Source organism: Euprymna scolopes, chromosome 11, assembly GCF_053919585.1.
Source record: "Euprymna scolopes isolate OS-2025 chromosome 11, ASM5391958v1, whole genome shotgun sequence".
NCBI lineage: Eukaryota > Metazoa > Mollusca > Cephalopoda > Sepiida > Sepiolidae > Euprymna > Euprymna scolopes.
The window spans coordinates 147,101,042-147,126,540 of NC_136492.1; the positions used below are offsets into that span (position 1 = coordinate 147,101,042).

Sequence of the window (25,499 nt, forward strand, 5' to 3'; positions counted from 1 at the left end):
TCTAAGGCTGTATTTGACTCTTGCACAAGTAGAGGATTGCGTCGAGAGTGAGGTACTTTCTGGTGCGGGAGAACGATCTAATCATCTTTCAAGTTATATTAGTAACAAATCTGATGTACATCTCCCCTTTCAGGTTAGGGGTAAAGGTCAATTCTAAAAGTTTGTCGAAGTTGGGTGCTTAATTGAGACAAGAGTCATTTTTTTTACCAGAAATTTAAATTTATTATTATTAAATTTATTATATATTAAATTAAATTTTTTTACAAGATCAAAGCGGGCATCTGAGCGTTGGTGGTGCAAAGACAGAAGTTTGGTTTAGGATGTATTAACGGTAACTAGCCATTTATTACACCATTGTACTACAATCTAGATGAGTGGAAATAGAATCTGCATAGATGCCGATGAATGATGACGAATGTGATTTGAGAAGTTGGTTGATGAAAATCAGAAAGATAGTTGTGAGCTTCGGATTTTTGCCCATCAACGATTACTTGAATAGACCTATCATAGAAAAAGGATTTGATGGTTGAGAGGACATTTCCAGCTACTCCATAGGTGAAACCTTATGAAGTAAGCCTTTGTGTCAGACCCTGTCAAATGCTTTTGATATGTCAAGAGCTATTGCTCTAGAAACGAAGTCTCCATCTATTGATCTATTAAACCCGTATGATATTATATGATAGGCAGTTGAAAACGGAAACCATATTGCATGTCGCTGAACAGATTGTTTTTGTTGAGATGGTTGACAACTTCTTTATTTATTACGGACACAAATGATGCAAAAAAGGTTGATTGGTCTGTACTGAGATACAGAAGACCGATCTCCCGTGTTTTCAAATTTTAGGCTTGTCGCTCATTATATATATATATATATATATATATATATATATATATATATATATATATATATATATACATCGAGAGAGAGAGAGAGAGAGAGAGAGAGAGAGAGAGAGAGAGAGAGAGAGAGAGAGAGAGAGAGAGAGAGAGAAAATAAAAAAGAACAAATCAAGTTTTGTGTTCATCAACGTTTCGTCTTTATTTCGAGGCTTCCTCTGGATGAATGAAATTAAGAAAACAAAACAGCAGTATAAATATTTGAGAATATATTGTTGATATAACGAAACGGAAAATAGCGTTGAAGATTTAAAAAAAAATAAGAAAGGTGCATAGCGTTGTGAAAGATTTTGCATCCATGTTTGAATTATAACGGACATATTTGTTCCAAAAAGAATATGAATTGCATTTAAATATATTAACAGCGTTATAAAAAGAAATCTTATTTTTACTCGTGTTTAGTTTTCTTAATTTCATTCATCCAGAGTAAGTCTCGAAATAAAGACGTAACGTTGATGAACACATAACTTGATTTGTTCTTTTTTTATTTCTCTATTTAGTCGGGATACTATTCCATTATTCTCATCACACACACACACACACACACACACACACACACACACACACACACACACACACACACACACACACACACATATATATACATATAAATAAATAAATATATATATTTATTTATTTATATAGTATTACAAGTTTCAAACTTTTACAATCAATACGAACAAACACTTTCAACTTTAAGTTCATATTTGGGAAACTCTTTTACTTATAGTCAATTAACCTCTTTCAATCAGTGCATTAGTTTGTTTATAAGAATTTACGCTAGTCTTAATATGATTGTCGAGATTAAAAGTGTTTACCATTAAAATTGTTTACCATCAAAACTGTTTACCATTAAAACTGTTTTAGGAATTAAAAAAAAATGCTCATGGTTCTTCAGCAATGTTGATAAAACACCACCATCATAAATAAGCAAAAAAAAAAGGTTCCATATATCAGATGCATTTTTCTCCTTGCTCTTTATAAATTTTATCGCTAATCTGTTTTGGTATTAATTTTGTTATCTTTCCCTGTCTGGCTCGTTTTGGCTGAAGAAAAAATATATTTGTTATTTACAAAACTGCTGTATTTCATAGGAGTTGGACAAATCCACTATTTTATTTTCGACTCCTTTAAATTATTTATATTTTATGTATTTACAATATTTATAGTGTTTTTCTATTTCTGTTAACTTCTCTGAAAATATTTACAAAGTATATATTTATGCGCATGTGTGTGTGAGTGCATGTGATTTGGGAGGGAGTTGATAAAAATCAGGAAGAGAGCTGGGGTCAGAACGAATCCGAGAGGCACGTCAGTGTTATTACTATGAGTTTCATATTTCTGCCCATCAACCACCATTTGGATAGACCTTTCAGACAGAAAGAATTTGATGGTTAAGAAGACATTTCCAGTTATTCTATTGCATACAAGCACACTTCATTTCAAATAAAAACTAATATAGTGGCTAAATGTCTAATTTATATTCGTTTACTATGCCTAGGGTCAGTAAACAAGGAATTGGTCAAGAAAATCAGCTCAGCAGTAAAAAAAAATGCTATTTTGCTTCCAATGTGCTGTACGGAAACCATTAATTGCATCCTCTTGAAACAACGTTATACGCCACCATAACAATAATAAAATTTATCAATTCAAATATAGTTGCAGTACCGACTACGTGGGATGAACGTCGTTAAAATTGAATAGTAGAATCCACGCATACTTAGAAGAATCAGAAATGATGCTTACCTGTAAACGGACGTTCTGAGTAAAACAATCGGGTCTTCAATAGTAGATCGTTTGCTTAAAAACCAGTCTTGTGCTACGAACTTCAGCATTGACTCATTTACCATTTCAAGTCGTGCTCATTCAGATTTCCGCCTGAAGATCTTGGGGACTATTCACGTTCGTTTGAAGAAACCTTCTCTTCGTAAACAGAAAGAATTTCTCTTAGGTTTGGAATTGGGTAGTTTCTAAAAGATTCCTTCATTGTACATTTGTTTTTACATAGGAGTCACCACTTATTAAGGCTCGGATGCCACTCGAGGATAAGGGTTATAGAGGGTATAGTAGTCACTGGGATAATATTGTAGTAATCGTTAGTAATGGAAATGTGGTAAATTAGATTACTTAAGGGGGCGGCTCACCAAGAACTTGTTTATGTTGGACTTGAAGTTGTAGTCAGCTCAGAAGCAGGCAAATTATAAGAGAGTTCCACAGGCGTGCAGTTCTAAGAAAGAAGGTTTGTTCATGGAATCTACGTTTTGATTTAGACACAGATAAAAAGTGTGGAAAATTATTGACAGTGGTTTCAGCTAAATGGATGTTTTTCAGAAATATTGGCGAGGGAGGGACAGAGATTGGAGCTCAGACGAGCACTTGCCATGGGAATAACGACAAAACAAATAAAGGCTCGCAATGTCTCTTCTGTGGAGAAAGGGTTTGCAGAGAGGACTTGGCCATTTACGGCCTTAGATATGTTGCCATAGATGGTAGTGTCGTCAGCATAAATGTCAACGAATGATTTAAGTATGTGTTTTGGGAGATCATTGATGTAGATCAGGAAGAGAGTTGGCCCCAGGATGGACCCCTGAGGGACTCCAGCATTAATACTGTGGGCCTCTGATTTCTGCCCATCAATCACTACTCTTATGAGCCTGTACGATAGAAAAGATTCAATAATTGAGAAGACATTTTCAGCTATGGTGTAGTTGAAAATCTTGTGAAGTAGGCCCTTATGCCATACCTTATCAAACGCCTTAGATATGTCAAGAGCAATTGCCCTAGAAAGGAAGCCTTTGTTGAGAGATTCACTAATCCTATAACCGTTAGCACATCTGCTGTAGATCTAGCAGAGCAGAAACCATATTGTATGTCACTAAGAAGGTTATTTCTACTGAGGTGGTTGACTACTTCTTAATTTAATATGGATTTCAGCAACTTACTCATACGCACAGGAGACTTATTGGTCTGTACTGAGAGGGAGATGACCTATCACCTGAGTTCTTAAATACAGGGCATACTGATGAAGTTTTTCATGGTGTTGGGAAGCACTTCTCATTAAGACAACTTTTAAACAGTTTTGTAAGTATGGGGGCAAATTTAGGTTGAAGCTTTTTGAACTATAATTGGAATGCCATCAGGGCCAGTTGCTTTACTGGAATCAAGGTTCTTGATTAGCTTGGCAACATCACGTACAGATATATTTTATTTTTTATTTTGTTACATGGGGATCACCACTTATCAAGGCCCAGGAGCCACTCGGGGATAAGTGTTATTGTGTGTACAGTAATCAATGGGATAGTATCGTAGTAATAGTATTGGGGATTTGATAAAGTGTCATTTATTTAAGGGGGCGGTTCATCAGGAATTTGTTTATGTTGGACTTTGTATATCACGTAGCATGTTTTCTAATACAGGTGCCAATATTGGGGGTTGGCAGCCTTAGTCGACAAGGGTAAAATTAGCTGCAAACTTTTTGGCAAAAAGTTTGGCTTTGTTTAATGCTGACGAGATTACCTCAGGTCCATTGGTGATAGTTGGGATACAGCATGCACTTTTGTTCAGGGTTCTGTTTGCTATTTGTCAAAACTGGTGGGAACCAAGCTACTGTGTAGCTACTTTGGACTTGACGGACTGAGCATACAACTCTCTTGCGTTCTTTATTACTTTTTACAGTGGCTGCTGGCAGTCCTGAAAGCGGCTTTAGTCTCATTAAATCTATTACGTTGGAAGCTATGGAAAAAGTGATTTCTGTGCGCAATAGCAGTAGCACACTCTGGCGAGAACCATGGCTGGCTGTTAGGTTTTTGCTGGAATTTTTTTGAGGATATGAAGCTGTCCATACCTACAATTAACCATTCCATCAGGTCGAATACTATAGCGGACACATTCTTTTTAAACATGGAACGCAGGGATATATCGGATATAAATGTACGGAAGCTATCCATGTCAGCCATAGAGTATCGATATACTATACGATGGAGAAGTACGTCTGAGGACTTATTACATTTCATTTTTATCTTAACTGATACAACCGAGTGATCGGAAAATCCCAGAGGAGACAGACCGGAAGATGAACAAGTTGTGAGAAAAAGGTCTACAAGCCTTTATATATGTATGATTTAAAAAGTAAAAAGAAAAAATATGATGCATGCGCCACCACTAAGAATCGAAACCAAAACGTTTAGCTTACGATTTACTTTTTCCTTTGACGTTAATGTCTGAGCTATGAAGACATGTTTGCTGCAAGGTTAAAAATGCAAACATGAATTAATAGCTATTGCGTTACGCATGCATATTCGTGATGCCATCGTTCTAGCATCACCTGGTAAATTTAATTTTTTTAATTTTCACATTTTTACACCGATTTTTTCCGGCTAAAACTCAAATATAAAGTTTCATATGGGTTCGATTATCCTATATATCAAGTTTCATGTCTGTAGACCAAAAACTGACAGAGATGTTTGGTAGGCAAATTTTTTAAAACAAATATATGAACTCATACATAAATATATATAAAAAGAAGTTTGTGTTTACTATCACCTTTTTACGCAAATATTACGCAAGGATAAAGCATGTAGAATATCTGCATTAAAATATTATATGTAAAGATTATCATCCTATAAGAAACCCAAAAACCTAATAGGGAATTAATTAAAATGAATGTTTAAAAGAATATACAAATTAGCAAGATCTTTTGCAGATTACTGCAATTCAACAACCCATCTATAACAACGTTGTATTTTCTTTTGAAATAAATAGAAAAAAGGGTTTTTAATATGAATATCAATACACACACAAAACATAGGAGTGTATATATATATATATATATATATATATATATATATATAGAGAGAGAGAGAGAGACACACACACAGACAGAGATTGATTTGTTATTGTTGTTTTTTTCAAACGATAAATATGGTTAATATTGGGTTCGCCTCGAAGCTCATTTTTATTTTTTATTTACTAAGAAAGTCCCCCTTTAATTTGTTTGGCGTATATAACATTTTTATTTATTTATTATTTTTTAAAAGTAATTAAATTTTTTAAGTAATCTACGTACACGCGTGTTTCGAGGTAATTACCTCTCGTCAGCGTAGCTCAACTGTTTCTAGGGATCGAACGTAAGACCATGTTTATCACAGTCCGGTTACTTAACCGTTAGGCCACGAACCCTAGATGACTTTACTGTTTATTTTCATCGCTTATAAATTTTGATTTGTTATTGTTGTTTTTTCAAGCGATAAATACGGTTAATATTGGCTCCGCCTCGAAGCTCATTTTTTTTTATTTACTTAGAAAGTCGCCCTTTAATTTGTTTGGACGGATATAACATGGTCTGACGTTCGATCCCTAGAGACAGTTGAGCTACGCTGACGAGAGGCAATTACCTCGAAACACGCGTGTACGTAGATTACTGCTTTTAAAAAATAATAAATGAATAAAAATGTTATATACGTTCACACAAATTAAAGGGCGACTTTAAAAAATTATATATATGTATATATATATATATATATATATATATATATATATATATATAATCATCCACATACAAATAAAGAGAGTATATATATATATATATATATATATATATATATATATATATATATAGTCATCCACATACAAATAAAGAGAGTATATATATATATATATATATATATATATATATATATATAGTCATCCACATACAAATAAAGAGTATATATATATATATATATATATATATATATATATAGTCATCCACATACAAATAAAGAGTATATATATATATATATATATATATATATATATATATATATATATAGTCATCCACATACAAATAAAGAGTATATATATATATATATATATATATATATATATATATATATATAGTCATCCACATACAAATAAAGAGTATATATATATATATATATATATATATATATATATAGTCATCCACATACAAATAAAGAGTATATATATATATATATATATATATATATATATATATATATAGTCATCCACATACAAATAAAGAGAGTATATATATATATATATATATATATATATATATATATATATATATATATAGTCATCCACATACAAATAAAGAGAGTATATATATATATATATATATATATATATATATATATATATATATATATATATATATATATATATACCCTTTATTTGTTTTTATATAAGCAGTAATATGTTGCTATACAGTTCTGAGCATGTTTCGGTTGGCTAGTTACCAGTAACTAGAGACCTCTTTTGGCGGAAGCAAAGAAATCTCATATCTATTCTACGAAAGCAAAGCTATCTTGTTACTGGTAACTAGCTGACTGAAACATGCTCAGGATATGCAGCAATGTATTACTGCTTATGTAAAAACAAATAAAGAGTATACTCCGCTTTAGTTATGTATTGAGCACTCTGGTATTAACCTCGTTAAACTTCATCGGTTACTAAACCTCTTGAAAATAATAACCTCATAGTATCTCTCTCTCTCTTTCTCTCTCTCTATCTCTCTCTCTCTATATATATATATATATGCTGAGTACTTTAAATTGACACCTCTGTTTTATTTAATTACAGATTTAGCAGCTATCGGTTATTCTTATTTCAGCTCGAACGAAGAAACTAACATCCGGGCAGCGTTTGCAAATTATGCAATTTCATTTTGAAAATCATTTTGAAACATTTGATGAATGAATAATTTCATGAAATGGACCTGTCAACTGGCCACTTCGTTCTTGCGATTTAACCCATTATAATATCTTCTTTGTAAATATGTTAACGCCCATATTTAAGCTGATAAACCAGACACAGGAGACCACTTGGAAGATAACGTCCGACGTGTTACAACCTTCTTTCATGCTTGTGTTGTGAGTTTGTGAAAATTGGAGCTGTAGATTACGCAATATGCGCGTGAGTCGCGGGGGTTATATACCCTATCAATCTATTTCGATTAATTTGATATGACAATCAAGTGTCAGCCAACTCCTCTATTTTATTGTGTAATTTTAGTGAAATAGAAACTGGATGATAAAATCTATTAATCTTAAAATAACGCGGCAATTTTCAGAAATTCAGACATAATGCTATCATGAAAAATAAACATTGGACAGGTATTATTTTTACGTACGATATAAAAGGGAAACAGATATATTCTATAAATTTTATGAATAACTAGAGGGGTACCCGGCGTTGCCCGGGTGTGGTGAGGTGTGTGTGTGGGGAGGGTAAATCAAAACAAAATGGAAAATAAAGAATAAGCGAACGTAATAACCGTGTTTAAATATTATAACATATTTTAATCGAAAAACAAAAACAAGAAAAAAAAAAAAAACACGAACGTGATGCAAAATAAGCGAACGAAAAAAATGGCATAAATAACCGTGTTTAAATGTTAAAACTTCTTAAGAAAAATCGGAAAAACAAAAACAAAAACGAAGCAGGAAACGTGATAGAAAAAAAAAACGAACGTAAACATGTCATAATAACGCTGTTTCAATATTAAAACCTTAAAAAATCGAAAAAAATATATCTGATATCTAGGCTCGAACATGCAATCTTAAAATTCCAACGTTGCCACTTTAACGAGTGGTCTATGATCGCGTGAGCGATATTAGGCCGTTTTTTATATTTAAACTAATTCAAGAAAGAACGTCTTTTTTTGCGTAATGTGTGTTTGGCTAAATTTTCATGAAGGAAGGATATTTTGCTACCTCTCCATGTAGAAAAGTTCACAGAGTGAAGAAATTAATGCTTTTAGCCAATGTTTCAATATTTGTCCTCCGAAGGGTCGAGCTTCAAAACGATACAGATTTCGTGAACATCCGTTGCCTCTGTGGAAAGTTTTAGGCAGACATAGAAACATACACAATACATCTAAACAGATTTTTGCCCTTTGTATTATATGTATTATATGTATTATATAAGGTGAAGATATTAATGATTTTAGCCAATCTTTCGATATTTGTCGTCTGAAAGGTCGAACGTCAAAATGATACTGATCTTGTAAAAATCCGTCGCCTCTGTCGAAAGTTTTAGGCAGATATGCAAACATACATACATACATTTATATATTGGTAACTAAAAATTTTCAACCCAAACCGATTTAAAAGCTTGCCCTATCTCTGATTAACCTTTTATATAAAATATCAAATTTTTAGACCAGAAATTGTCTGAGTAATTTGGTAGAGACCGCAGAGGTCAATTTTTTTTAAACTTTGACCCCTATTATGACCCCCCTTAACATTTATTGTTTTATGCTCAAATTCAGTTATTAAGTTAGATCCATGTCCAAGGAACCTACATCTAAAATTTCACGTGTTTAGACCCAAAATTGTCGGAGGAGTTTGGTAGAGTTCTCAAAGGTCAAATCATTGAACTTTGACCCCTTAACAGCCAAATTTCTGGCTGAAAACGGATTACACAGATTTTCCCAAATCTCAGTACCCAGTATATCAGATTTCGAGTATGTAGACTTTAAATTGAGAGAGTTATTGTGTAGAGATACACACACATACACACACACACCCGCACGCGCGCACACGCAGTGCCTTTATGCATAGGTACAGATCTAGACAATTAAGTGATAGATTTTCTGTACATTAATCTGCTAAAATAAATTTAAGCTTTTTCTCTTTTTTAGCATTTTTTTATTTTTAAATTATTGTGAAACGGAATCACCTTCTCTTGATTGCGACATCGTTTTCTGTATCATTGTTTATCTTGCGATATAAAACTGTATGTATTTATAAATAAAATAAACCTTCATGTCTTTCTAGCTCTATGTAATGTTTCATCTTTATATTATATACTAGCGGACGGGAGGGGGCGGCCGTCCTTGTCGAGTCGTAAAATACTTTTACATATATTTTAATTCATGCAGCTTTAATTCTCTATTTAATATTATATTGTACCTAATACATAATAGTGATTTGAAAAGTTTTGAAAAATGATTTTGGTGCTGTCAGCTAGGATTGAAACCAAAATATTTAGCGATCTAGCTATGTCACATACCGATGTAGTTATCGACGGATACGTAAGAATAGATTAATATTAAATGACTTGAAGAAATGAATTGAATTTGGGCATGCGCAGAAAGAAGTAAAAATATGTTGAAATGAACATTTTGCTTTTCAACTTGCCGCTATATGTTTGTACACGTTATTCATCCATCCAAACAAAGATTTTAATCGTTATAAATCATTCTTAGTGTATAAATATTATTTCTACTTAATTTTAGTGTTAAGTACACAGTAGTTTATGAGTTTATCGGTTAAATATTTACTAACAGACACATCTGTTATCTGCTGTTTTATTGGTATATAATTGTGAAACGGAACTATATTCGTTACATTTGAGTTGATAATACAATTATTGAAGTCAATAATAATTGGATATTTATCCTACTTTTTCTCATTCAAAATTAGCCGCGAACAAAACCGAAAATGTCGAGAAAAAGTTTGTCCAGCATTTGGTGTGATAGCCATCGCGCTCTAATCTCTCTCTTCTCTTCCGTTTTCTCTCTTTTCACACCCCCTCACTTTCTACTTGTTTTTTTAACGGTCGCGAAACGAAAATATATTCATTATGTCTTCCCTCTATCTCTCTTTCTGCTTCTTACTCAAATCTTTTCAACAAGATTTTGAAACGGAAATGTATTCATTACATTTTTCTTGGTTGTAAATGTTAATGCTTATTCAAATCGCTACTTATGGCGGCACGGAGATGTCATATTCCAAAAATGACGTAATTTGATTAAGTATTTTTTTAAATTAAAAACAATCACATTTTACGACTAAGCAAGTCGTGTTTTTCTTAGGTATGACGAAATCCGATGAAATAAATAAGGGGATACAGTTCAAATTGAACTTCTGGTTTGCCACTGTTACCATCACTTTGGTTCGCATACATTCGCGTAAAAGGAACGAGCTAAATATAATGAGCGATAAAAAAAGATAGCGAGAATTTCATTGAAAACAAAATATTTTTTTACAATTCTGAATTCTTGAGATAAGGTTTGATTATTCGTATTATTTGGATTCTACAGACTATTGTTCTCATCTTCTTTTCGCAACGTTTCGATCGATGTAACCTTTAACATTTTTCAGATGTATGTTGTCGAACGGAAATCTTTCTATCGGACTCGGGAATCTTTTTGTTCCGGAATTCTGAACGGAACGCTTTATTTAATCCACGGGTGTTGAAAAGTCCTAAGTAATTCGCAATTGTATTTTGAGTGTCGCCCGCACTGAGGATTGAACATTCAACCCCCAGAAGAGTGTAACTTTAAAATTAAATTTTATTAGGTTGTTCAAAAATTCGTAAACACTTGCAAAAAAATTGAAATTTTACTCATCAAGCAAAAAGTAATCTTTAAAATTAAAGATCATTTTCCAAGACTTTCTGCCATCGATCTGCAAACTTTCGGATCTGGTCAAAGTACCATTCAGTCGGCTTCGAGTTACAGAATTCTGGACATGCTTCCTCGACTTCATCAAACGAGGTGAATCGGCAAACATTTAGAAAGTGTTGTATTGAGTGGAACAAGTCATTATCTGATGGAACACAATTTGGTTGGATGTGGCAGAACCTCAACGCCATCCAGCTCTTCAAAATTGTCTTTGGTCTCCTGGTGGTATGCGGCATGACATTATTCTGTTGCATCAAAGCGCGTTGTCGGTTGATCAAAGATGGGTCCTTTGGCTTTAATTCTTCTTAGACCCAGTCCAGTTATTTACAGTAATGTTCGGCACTGATGACCCGACCATTCAGAACCAACTCGAAGTGAACGATTCCTTCAAAGTTTCACCAAACGCACATGGCTTTCTTACCGAATCGATAATTTATTTTTTTCACACAAGAAGTCACCACTTATCAAGGCCCGGAAGCCACTTGAGGATAAGGGTTGATTCGCGTACAGTAATCAACGAGATATTATAATATAATAATCGTTAGTAGTAGAAATGTAAGAAATTGGATTAAGAGGACGACTCATCAAGAACTTGTTTACGTTGGACTTGAAGACGACCGCATTGTAATCAGTTGGAAAGCAGGTAAAGAAAAAAGAGTTCCACAGGCGTGCAGTTATAAGACAGAAAGTTTGTTCATGGTGTTACGAGAACAGGTCTCCTGTTCTTGTAAGTAAATAAAAAATGAGATAGGATAGTCCGCGAATTCGAACCTGGAAAGCTAGGTTTGGAATTAAGATTCAGGAGAGTTTTAAAATAAATAAGCAGATATGTTTGTTGAAAAGGAATTCGTTGATTAGAAATGTTATTGAAAAAGGGATTTGATGATTCAATTCTGTCTATGAAAATTAAATTAAAATAAGGAATTTGAAAACGAACCATAGAAAATGTTAAACATATTGAAAATAGGTTAGTCGAAAAAATAGGTTAGAAGAAGAGATGTGTGAACAATGCACGTGAATTCAGGACACGTGAGTCGGGCACATGCTCGGACATGGAAAGAACGAACAAGTGAAGCATGTCTAGGCCATGGGATCGAGATGCACGTGTTGGCCATGCAATGACGTCATGGCTAAGAGATGAGTTCTCAATATAGTTGGAGTTTTAGTGATACAGCTCGAGACAGAGACGAGAGAGGGTCGAACAGAGTCGACAGGAGGGTCAGAAAGAGTTGACATTGGTAAAAAGGAATCCACCTTTGGAGGTGAAAGGTAAGAAGTTGAAATCACGTAGGACTTTGAATGTTTGATTTGAAATCATTGACCGGTCAAGAAATAAAGAAACATCATCATTTTGTAACTGCCGTCTTGTGTTGTGTCATTCTTAATAAACAAAGCTATTGTGAATCATTTATATGAACTTTGTGCATAAAATCATCTTAGTAATGTGTCTCCCTCAGCTATCATAAGTAATGACTGTTTCCCCCTTGGTTAAAAGAACCGATCCCTCCTCTCTACAATATATGTCATAGAAACATTCACAGACTGTATAAATGTCTATCTATCTTCTTTCTATATATCCCCCTCATTCAAATGTATTACCTGGTCTCTTTATATATACCCTGTCTCTCTTTATATATACGCGATATATCTCTCCCATCGGAACACTCAAACAAATATATAATATCCGTCCCTTCTAATATAACTCCTATGCAACAGTGGAATCTATGTGTAGGTTTAGGTACAGATAAAGAGTGGGGGAAATTATTGATAGTGGTTTCAGTTTGACAGATGTGGCAACAGTACTCCATCCTTGGATGTACTTAGCTCTTATACAGGAAGAGAATTGCATCGGCAGTGAGATATCTATTGGAGCGGTAGAATTATTCTACCATTTTTCCAGAGACCTTGGGAACAGATTTGATGTATGTATTCCATTTTAGATTTGGAGTAAAGACCAGTCCCAGAAGCTTGTGTAAACATGGAGCCTCCCTAACGTGCGATTCATTTCAATTGATGCCAGGCATGATCAGAGCGTTAATGATGTAAGGAGAGAAGATATATTTTACATGCATTAAAATTAACCAGCACCTCTTTCTTCATTGTCATCTCTTTCCCCACGTGCCCAAGATCACAGGAGAGGGAATCAGAGAGAACTTGGTCGTTTACGACCTTTGAAGTGTTGCCATAGACGGTAGTGTCGTCAGCATAAATGTCTACGAATGACCTTAGGATGTGAGTTGGAAGGTCATTGATGGAGATCAGAAAGAGAGTTAGGCCCAGGATGGACCCTTGAGGGATTCCAGCATTAATACTGTGAGATTCTGATTTCTGCCCATTCTGGGTTTGAAACCGACAATGTCTCTTACTCTTTTTGACCCCATCGCTTTTCTCGATTGTTGTGAAAGACCCATTTCTCGTACTATGTCACAATGCGTTTCCAAAAGTGCTCGTTAAATGGATTGCTGAGCAATTGACGGCAAATTTCAACTCGTCTGTTGGTTTGTGCTTCGGTGAATTCGTGCGGATCTTAGTACGGCCTTTGCTAAACAAAATCAAGTTGCTTCAAGTGTTGGTGACTTGTCGATTTGCTAATTTCAAGCTCATCAACCAATTTTCGAGTGCTTGATGAAGCGCAATGTCCAAGCCGGTTTGCAATCCCCCATCATCCAACTTTAACGGCCACCCCGAACGACGCTTATCTTCAAGACTCATGTCGCCAGAATCGAAACGCTTGTACCACCGTATATGCAATTGTTTGTACCACCGTATATGCAATTGTTCCATTTACCTACAGCAGCACAGATTTCTTCTGCTGCTTTCCTGGCTGAAAGGCCCCACTTCCAGCAGTAATGAATCAAAACTCGTAGCTCAATTTTATCAATTGTCATCTTGAATAGAAAGATGACCATTATAACAATATAAAAAAAATTATAAAACAAATAAAAATTGCATAAAAATGTTATTTTTCGCAAGTCTTTACGAACTTTTGGAACAACTTAATATCAATTACTTTGTCCAATACGTCAGATAATACGTCAATTGTAGACAATTCTAGTATAATTAAAATAATTCAACAACTAAAAAAGAGAGATTGTTGTTTTAATGTTTGTATGCGAAATACAAAATCATTTCTATTCTGTTTACAATCGAGTTTCAATATCTCATTTTTAACCTCTCGATTTCCACATTTTTCCCTTGAACTGAATCTAATTTCATGTTATTCAAGTAGTTGACTTTAATGGGTCCACAGTTAAAAAAATAAATAAAATGTCTTATTGAATACTTTTTCAATGAAATTCAAATAGTCTTTATCAAGCTAAATATTTTCCCAGCCAGAGAATTCAATATTCTTAATTTTTTCGTGAATTGAGATAGATGTTGACTTGGTAGAAGTAATTCCTGGGGACTAATTATATCATTTTGTTTAGTAATTGCCACATTGTTTTGCCATTAAGACTGGAGTTGGTTATTCAATCGGTCAGCTTTCTGCTTTCAGCTGTTGAATATAGCAATATTCAATTGCCATTAATCACGTGACACGCTTTGCTTATCACGTGACAATGTATCACGGTTGTATGTTGCTGCTGCTATTAATCGCCCGTACAACAAACGTTTCAGATGAAAGTAGAGAAAAGCAAAGGAAAACTAGTTGCAAAAAATCGACGAATTAATTTTTCTTTTTTGTTTCAACAAACAAAACATGGCGCCATTCACGAGAATATAAAAAGAAATAATAATAATAATAATAATAATAATAAATAGTTGAAACCTAATTAAAGGAATAAACACGGTGGCAGTGTCATTAATAAGTTCCCATGGACCGTTTTTAAGCTGGATCAAAGAAGAACTAAGGAATCTCTACCAGAAGACCAAGAAACTCATAATGCACTACACTCGAAAGATGATACTGACCGACTATGTAAAAAGGAAAAACGGAGGAAGAGGACTGGTCTGTAAATAACACAAAAAAAGGATTAAAAAATATATAATGTAAAGCACTGAAAGAATAATTACTGCAGCAAGAAGCAAATAAGATAAAAAGAAGAGACGAGAAATAAGACAAGGAAAAAAAATGGGACGAGAAACAGTTACATGGACGATTCATAAGGATGGCAAAAGAAGAGACTAACGAAAATGCTTGAAAATGGCTACAAAAAGGAAACCTTAACAGGGAAACTGAATCACTAATAACAGCTGCACAAAACGCAATTAGAACTAACCACATCAAAGCAAGAATCGACTGGAATAGTCGAAGATCAATTTGTAATGATAACGTTCTAATAAATGAAACACATACTTTTTTCCCACGTCAGTAGTTAATTCTCTCCCTAGCCGTTAAATATTTCCCTTTTCTGTTGGTAAGGTGTATATAATGTTTTCTAAGGTATTTTGTTCATTTGAAAGCTAAACATGTAATCTATAAGCGTCGTAGAAATTTGCGAAAAATTAATTATTTTTTTAAATTAAAAAGAAAATCTAAATGTAGTGGCAGCATTAACGACGAGAGTGGCCAAAAAGTGGGTGTTCAGTGTAGTAGAACGTTATAATTCCAAATTTACGTCTGTATGTGCTGATCATCATTGAAAAATTACGAATAAATGAAAAATAAAAAAGTAAATGGTAGGTGCAGCATTGTTCAGGTTCATCAATTCTTTCTTTTTTAAAAAATTATTTTACAATCTTAAAGTTATGTGTATTTTAAAAAGTTTAAAAGAATAAACGTGTCCAATAGCTGACCTGAATTGGATTGCAAGACTCTACTAAATATTGAAGCAAAATCATTCAGAAAAAAAAGCTAAAAAAGGCCAAATTCATAACCATAGCCAGATTTTCACAAACCAAAAGCCAAATTGAAAAAACGAAGAGTATGTGCATAAATATCAAAACATTTATGTATTTTGTGCGTCATTATATTTTGTGTACTTGTCCCGATTGGTGATGTTTTGAACCGACGCATTTAATATATATTTATATATTGAAGAGTTTAGCTTCCAAATAATCACGTCATTTTTATCACAATTTGTCCCGAAAAAAGCTACATAATTTTATTAAAAGATATATTGTGGAAATAAAATTGTTCGCAAAAATAAGTTCGCTTTCTTTCGTGCAATAAACTTCTATAATTTGTTCGGCATAATAATAGAAAACGCAAATATTTGGGAGCTAACCTCTTCAATTTACTCCATAGTTAACATTTTCAATACAACCATATTCTCTATACAGTATTAATAAAGATAATGTTCAATGTTCAAAATAAGTTAAATTGGTTGTTTCTCTCCGCTTTGCACATTCGCCTTAGTTTAACAACATTTAAAGGTTTTCAGGTTATCAGTAAACGAATAAGACGTAAAATTCTCGTTGACAAATAGTCCATAGTCTTGGCAAAAGCCAAACAACGCCAGCACGTTCTTTATTTGACGGGTTGTCGGAAAGCACAACGTTATTATATAAAAACTATTTGTCGGTGACAATTTTACATAATTATAATACCAGAAAATTATAATACCAAATCGTATGGAAAAGATGAAATAATTAACAGATAAACTTCCGTATTTTAAAAAATTGTTTTTATTTACATTAGGCAAAATAATATGTCTCTTAGGGACGCCATATTTTAATTTTAGTAAGCGCTCGTTTATAAAGCGAAGAACTGGTTTCGAAATGTGGGAATTTTCTGAACTCAGCCAATCATAATAAGCAGACTTTGGTAAAGGAGCCTTTATAATTTATGAATCAGAAACTGGAAAGATTTTGTTAGGTTTATGTATTTATGAGCCAGTTACGGTAGGTGTAATCACAGAATCTGTGGAAAGTGTAGAATTCCTCCCGGTGACAACTGGTAGCAATGGTAGACCTAAATATTTAGAGTGAAAAATAGAGACTCCTTCCTCTAAAGATGTTACGATTGTGATGGTGTTGCTCGTAGGATGCAATGTACCATTTTATTATCACGGCTGATGTTCGAATAATAGTGGCTATTAGCTTTGATGTATTGACTTTATTATGTGATATCTGTTGTTGCAAACCTACGATATTTTAGTCCAGAAGAGAATTTCTACAGTCATTTTATTATATATGGGGATGATGATGATGATGATGATGATGATACCCCTTAAAATAGTACTTCAGATATCAACTGGCACTACTGGCTGAGTGCAAACAGAACTGGTGTTGACAGTTACATATCAATGTCATATCCAGAGGATGCAACATTTATGTAACAAGTCGACGACGACGATGACATTTCATATTAAACATAGGTGATGAACGTTCATTATGGAAAGAGGGATACCGTTGACACTTTTGAGGAGGGGGACTCAATTACACTTTGGAAGGAGGGAATTTCATATCAAGTTCTTTTACAAATATAGCAGACAAAATCGCGTTACCTGGTTAAAAGGTGACAAAACAAAAACACAGGTTTACAAAAAAAAATGATGGCCTTTTATTCCATCCGGATGAGATGATCAGGGATTCAATGCCTTTTAGATTCTACATTGTCTTATCTCCCCCCCCCCCCGCCGTTCGCTTCCAAAAGGGTTTCAGCTAACGCTTTTCTTTCTCGATTCGACCCTGACTGAGCTGCTCTCATCTCGGCTTTCTACCCTGACTAAAACTGACTCTGAATATATTGGAAACTTCTTTTTGTTGTCAAAACGTGCTCCAATCACGTGAATATGCTCACGTAGATTTTACATATCCATAAGTATTTAACAGGCCTTCGGCCACACAAAGAAAATTCCTGAACAGTTTTTATTTTCCATTGTTCTAACTCTGACCTCTGGTTTATCATTATTTCTAAACACAATAGACAATTCCTAAATTGCCGTGATTGCGAAATGTATTCACTTTTAACTTTTGAATACTCGTTTCGATTCTAACCTTTTCCTTTTAACAAATATTTTTTTTCAAACTTATCTACGTTGTTCCTCTAATTATTGGGATTTGTCCCCTTTCATGTAACACTGAGACCTTGAGAAGGCTTATTGCCACCCAAATTCTAATAAAGGCCAATGGCCGTTACCATCGAGAAATCAATGGCAAACAGCTGTTGCGATAACGCAAACTCATTTACAAAGATTATCGAAAGAAGTGGAGCGTACTTGGAATTTGTAAATACTTGCTGTTACCTAGACTTCAGAGAACACAAAAAGTTGTTGACAGAGAGAAATCTTTGATGATGGCGTGTGTTAAAATTCCTAGTGAATAATAATAATGTACATTAGGCAATTTCAAGAAAACTGAAACCATAAGAAATTCACTAAGGTTTTCTTTCCACCAAACAAATGATGGCATAAGCCTCAGTTTACGTCATACAAAGTAGTCGTGAAGAATTAAACAGGATAGAAAGATCGATGATGAAGATCATCTCAACTGGAAGAGCGTTTAAAGTACTGGGATTTCAGGGAGGCTTTTTGCCACACAAATTCTAGTGAAAGACATCGATTATTATCAGCAAGAAATTAATAGTAAACGGATGTTGCGAAAATGCCAATAAGAAGCGGGTAGCAGGAAAGGAGTTCCAAAGTCTAGCTGTTAGAGTAGAAAGCCTTCCGGTATTTAGCGACCTTAATAGTAAAGAGGTGTGATTTGTTGCCAAGCAGGTTTGTCTGGGATATGTACATCGAGGGGGGGGCACCATTGCAATGAGTTTATCAGAGCATAACGCAGTAAAATATTTGTAAAACAGGCGCAGGGATGTAGAGGTACAAGATATTCTCAGGTGTTAGTAGTTTATTTTTATCTCGGTAGAGGGAGCCCACCTTCTTTGCAGCAGCCTTTGCAATGTCCTCAATATATTTGTTCCAGTTCATATTTCCTGTGAATGTTAACCCGAAAAGTTTGATGGAAGAATTCTCGGGTAGTGAGTTATTTGTCATGGATATTAGTGGTTGGACAGGTTTCTTGTAACTGTTTAAGATGATCAGCTTAGTTTTGCTAATATTAAATTTCAACATCCATTTACGTCCTCATTCCACTACGGTCTGGAGGTGATTTTCTTAAGATTCTGCCATTTTCATAGATTTGTGTTCATTCGTTATTTCCTATACAAGTTATATAGAGTGTGGAGTCGTTAGCAAATGTACCCATCTCGGATACAATATTATCGGAGAGGTCATGAATAAATATCAGGAATATTAGTGGTCCAAGGATCGACCTCTGAAGCACTCCCGCATTAGTTATGCTGCTTGGATGACCGCCCATCAATGACAAACTCGATGGTTCCATTTTCTAAGAAGGATCTAATTATACTTAGTATTCGTTCAGTTATACTATAGATTTAATTTTCTTTAGCAGCCCTTCATGCCCGACTTTGCCCAAAGGCTTTGAAAATATCGACGGCTACAGTCTTTGCTTCGCTTGTACAGCCAGTGCATGATATATGCGTTCCGAAATGACTGTTAAAATATCTGTAGTAGAACGTCGTTGCCTAAATCCGTACAGTGTATCCAATGTTGGCACTTTTACTTAGTTTATAACAACTTTACTTAAACGGACAGTAATAAGAATTACTCATACGCCTGAAACAGAGAGAATGAGAATGAGAAAGAGAGGAAGAGAGAGGGAACAGAAAGTGGGAGAGAAAAAGAGAGGGAAAGAGAAAAGGAGAGAGAGGGAGTGATTGACAGATAGCCCGTTTCTGCACATAATCCGTTTTGGAGACAGAACGCAATTACTCATTAAAATGTCCTCTGCTAAAAGAGTGAAAGAGATTTTACCGGAAGTCACGTGGCCCCCTCCCCGAAACTTCCACCGTATCTCACATCGGAATTTTAAAACCCTCCGCTGAAAACGTGGCACATTTATTAACTACATGGTTGTATAAATTGCTTGTACCCCGTATCGTCGCTTTCGTCGTCGTCGCCGCCATCATCATTCTCATCGTTGGCAACACAGGCTGTTTTTCGTCGTATATAAAAGTAATAAAATGGTCTAGTCTATCGCTTAGAAAGTCAACTACCAAAACTTATTTAACTTACGTTAGAAAATTAGTGCATTTTATTTTTGTATATTAATCCGTCAAAATACAAAATGGGACGACGTTTTAACATTTATTACGTTAAATTCAGAACGAAAAAAAACTTTTACAAACCTTTATCTTAAATTTAGCACAAACCTCGGTGTTAATATTCATATGCAGAATTACCGTTTCAGAAACAATGGATAACCGCTTAGGTGGCCTTTACAATGAAGTAAGATTACGCATTCCCAAACCGTATCAATACTGAACCAACATAATCAGAGTCCAATGCCCCCCCCCCCAAAAAAAACATCCACAACTGGAAACAATACTGTTTCCTTTCTCATAAACTGGTTACACAATCAATGTTTGAGAGCACATATTTGGCACTATGCGCACATATTTTTTGATTTAATATGCGTTCACTTTGATCATAAACACATACACGCACACACTTTCAAATACACAGCGGTTATCTGCCCTTGTCGTGATTTCCGTTTCCGCCGACAGGCTGCGTTTGAACTATACCTGTTTCTTTTGTTTTCCTTTTTTCTTCCTCTTTTATTCGAACCGCCGAAGTGACAACACGTTCTTTCTTGTCCATGTGAGAGATACGTTTCAACTCACGCCTCGACTCACATACGCATACACGATGAATATTCAACGAATCCAAACACGCGTACACACACGAATATATACACAACGACCACTCTACTTCATACACACGTACGTACAAAGAACTCATACGTATAATGAACAATTAACTTCATACAAAAAATATACACACACGTACACCAGCACGTCTTGTATTCTTCAATAGTTTTGCATAAATGTCTCCTGTATATCTGTAAATAATATGCTTCCGCGCTTTATTCTAAGTCTTCTCCTTAAATGCACTCGTAAAGCATGCTCTCTATTGTCGATTGCTGGTACGCTGTCACAACCACAATCGTCGACCTTCGACCTTTGAGTAATAGAACATGCAGCCTATCACCGGTAACTAAACCGCCATACGTCTATCTTTTTATTTACTGTATAGTTGGATGGAGGATGTATGGATTCATAACTTTTCTTAAGGTTATTAGGGAACGAACCCGGTACGCCGAATCCACCGTCCACATTTATAACCATTACACAAATCCACTTCCATCTGTAGTTGGCAATTAGCACATCGATATAACGGATATTTTTAGTGAAGAGAAATTGTGATAAGAGTAAAATTCGTCCGTCATAAATAATTGGACTCTTCCAAAAACACGCAAGAAGTGAACTCTTCCCTTATGTCTAATTCGTCATAAAAGTTGACATTATGTCTGGGATTATTTTTAGCTCGTATACAAATGAAGGAAAGAGAAAGTTTAGAGTTCTACTCTTAGTTTTGTTTAAAGTTATGGTAAAACTTCACTACACCATTTTAATTGTTTCATCTAGGTATGTATCTGTATACTATTACAAAGTTATGGCGTTTATCTGTTTGTATGCAGATAGAAACATTATTAGTTGAAAAAAAAGGAAGAGGCAGAGTAGACAGTATTAAAGTAGTAGTTTTTTATGATGTTAATACCCGAGTTCGAATCTCAGGTGTCTGAAGGATAAAAATAAACTGGTTTGGTTTTGTCTTACTGCATATCAACCCTTTTCATGGGATTTAATTTTATTAATTCTGATAAAAACTTTTATGCTTTAATTTCTTTACATTTTTAAATATTTATTAATATTGCTTGGTTTGATTGTTTTGTTTTACGACATATTAACCTTTTTTCGGGTTATTCACCAAATCCAATGATTTTAGTCAACCTTATGTTTCAAGTTCTTTATATTTTCAAATATTTATTCGTGGTGTTTGGCTTGATTGTTTTTGCTTTTACCTTTGCAGTACATGATTGGATTTTATAATAGGACCCCCCCCCGATAATATCAATGTTTACCAATGTTCAGTGTACTTCAAATGAATAATCCAGTTATAAATTTAAAGAAATCAATATAATCACATAAAACAAACCTTACATCAATATTTTTTAACTAATTGACCCACTTTTGATAACCCCGCAAAAACCTAACCGTAAGAATACTCAACATTTAACGCAAGTAATTTTTGCTTAAAACCATGATTTATAATTTCTTTTTTTTACACCATTTCGTCTTCAGTGAGTCATGAAAGTTTAAATGACGTTTTAAATGGATGTTTTATGAATTTAAAGAAATCGACAGAATATCATTAAATACATTACATGAATATATTCGTTAAAAGCAGAAAATATATTTTTTTTAATAATCTGCAAAAATGTCAACATAAAGAGTATTCGACATTCGTCCAAAGTAAATTATTTATGCTTAAAAATAGAATATTTTATGTTTATTTTTACAAATAAAAATATTCGTCCTAGTTACTTACTCTCTCGTGTAAATAAATATTAAGAAATATATTTTTCGATGAAATTTCGAAAATATTTACTTTATGGTAGCTATAAAGCGATAAAAGATAGATTATTATGGCAATTGACATACCCAGGTACTGTATAAACACCGACCAAAGAGCCGGTATAAAATAGTCGAGTAATCAGAAAATAAATCCCATTCTGATAAAAATAAAAATCAATTTTCTAAAATAGATTTTTTAAATTTATGTTTTAATATTTAACACAAATAATAAAGTCGCCATGTTTTTTGAACTCAACAAAAGACAACCGTAAAACTTGATTGTAATTGACTAATTTTTTTTTACATGTATATCTCATAGCCTTTCTATGTGTATGTGGTGTTTTCACGACAATAACGAACGGAACAATAACGGACAGCCTTTAATAATGATGAATAACACTGTTGTCTGCTTGACACATACGTTATTCATTGTCTGCCTCTCCTCTAATAGCAGGCACCTGAAATGAAGTCACCCTCTTCCGAATGGAGCACTAAAAATGCCGAGTTATCATTTCCAAATCTTTTTTCCAAACGTTCCACGTCTTGGAGTTTTCAGCTTTTAATCTACATTACATTTTCCTTAGGTGGTCTGTAGATTCTTCCATTGAACCACAAAGAAAACTCCTGTCCCTTGTAACCCAGTAGATACCTACCTCAGAACTCGTCTTGCAGACGTCCCGTTACAGACTAACTTCTAATTCTGATTTCTCCTGCCTTACGTATCTTTATCGTCAGTCAGAGTTGACAATCTTGTTTGTCAGATAAGCTACATCGTTGTTTACTAAACCAAATTCCAAACTAGCTTTATTCATGCGTTTCTCTATTCATAGCATTTTTCTTGAGCAAAAAATTTCCAGTTAAATATTTAACATAAATATTTTAACATAAATATTTTAACATAAATATTTAACAATAAAAATTCCCAGTTAAATATTTTAACAAAAATATTTAACTAACATTCTTTTCTTTTAAAACATTTTCCTAAATATTTGTTTAACATAAATAATTTAACAATTAATCATAATAATCGTTCTGATCCTTGGCACTGGCTGCCGAAATATAATACAGATACTACGCTGTGATCATAGCCAAAGGGAAACCACATAACACTAGTAGTGCATTTTTCTGGACATTGATGAGTTGTTTCCTTAGTTTTATTTGAAAAGAGTCAGAAAATGTATTGAATATTTACCAAACTGGACGTCCTTCACGAAGGTTCAGCAGAATGAATAATATTTAAGTTCTTCAGATATTTATCTAGCTGCCTCATGGCCGGGTTGTCGACGACTAAACCGGCTCCCCCGATCGGGGTAACTTGGGTGCGGAGGTTGTGGGGGCACCCATCAGGACCAAAAACAAGATCTATCAAAGGTCGGATGAGCTTCTTATGAGCCAACGGCCATCTCCATCTCCTGCAGCCAAAGTCGATACCAAAGTATCGACCTTGTCTTTCCTTGGATTCTACTGGCTCTGGTCAAATTTCACTCGTGCCGCTTGGGCAACACACAAGTTTCTTCGGCCAGGCTCTCACTACGGTTGAGGATAGTTACGAGTTAAAAGTCTGGTCAAATTGACGTCGCGACCAGGCGCTTCCGATCCTCCGCAATGGTGGAAGAGGCTATTTAGCCCCAATGGGTGGCTACCGCCCGCCTCAAACCAGGCAGCCCCTGGTCAGTAAGGTGCTACCCCGTCACGTCCGCCGCTTCGATGAGGTGGTCAGGCAATCACGGATGTAAATTATTCACCTGTTACAAATCACAATTCAAAGACTACTCTCCGACTCAGAAGTGGGAACATTCGTACACTGTGCCCGGCTTTCACGCATGACCCGGATCTCAACCTTTGTGCACAAGGTCTGCCTCGTAAGACCGCATTACTTGACCGTGAGCTTGCCAAGCTGTCTGTCGACATTGTCACTCTACAGGAGACCAGATTGGCTGGAACTGGCTCCATCTCAGAACAAAACTACACTTTCTTCTGGACTGGCAAAGCAGAAGAGGAACATCGCATCCATGGAGTAGGTTTTGCAGTGACAAACAAATTATTCAGAGAACATGTAATCGACACTCCGGTCAGCATTTCATAGAGAATTATGACACTGAAGATCAACTGTGCCGATACACTAGTACACCTCATCAGCGTCTATGCGCCAACACTGCCTAGAGAAGATCATGTGAAGGATGAATTCTACGACTGTCTCAACGAAATACTGAGCAGGATCCCAGCCAACGATCATCTCTTAGTACTTGGAGACTTCAACGCCAGAGTCGGTGCAAACCATACTGACAGACCTGACATCATTGGTCATTTGGGTACTGATAAAATAAATGAAAATGTTCAAAGAACTCTGGAGCTATGTAGTCAACAGGAACTCTGTATTGCAAACACCTGGTTCAAACAGAAAATGTGTCATCATGTCTCTTGGAGACACTCTCCTTCCACACATTGGCACCAATTGGACTTTGCATTGTGTAGAAAAAGAGACATCAGTTCCGTCAAACGATCAAGAACCTACCACTCCGCCAGTGATGATACCGATCACTCACTCGTGCTGACACAACTTGATCCCCCGAACAAGAAACCTGCACCACGTAAGCCAAGACCACGCCGTAGTCTCAACACGGCTGCAAAAGAACAACGACAGCATCAGTGCGTTTCGCACTGCACTCGAAAATAAGCTAAGAGATTCTGCACCAGGGGAAGCAGTGAACCTGGATAAATCCTGGGAAATCCTGCAAACTGCGATGCATGACGCTGCAGTCACATCCTTTGTTGGAACCAAGCGGCCACCTTGCGAAGACTAGATGG

At 34.9% G+C, this 25,499-nt stretch overlaps 2 protein-coding genes across 5 annotated transcripts in view; both read left to right on the top strand.

Annotated features, from left to right (window-relative positions):
• Nucleotides 1–25,499, top strand: part of LOC145288103 (popeye domain-containing protein 3-like) — a 221,224-nt gene that overhangs the window by 13,078 nt on the left and 182,647 nt on the right. The window lies entirely within an intron of this gene.
• Nucleotides 24,784–25,368, top strand: LOC145288222 (protein CFDP2-like). The gene has a single exon (XM_080136264.1). The coding sequence runs from the start codon at nt 24,784–24,786 to the stop codon at nt 25,366–25,368; it is 585 nt and encodes a 194-aa protein (XP_079992390.1).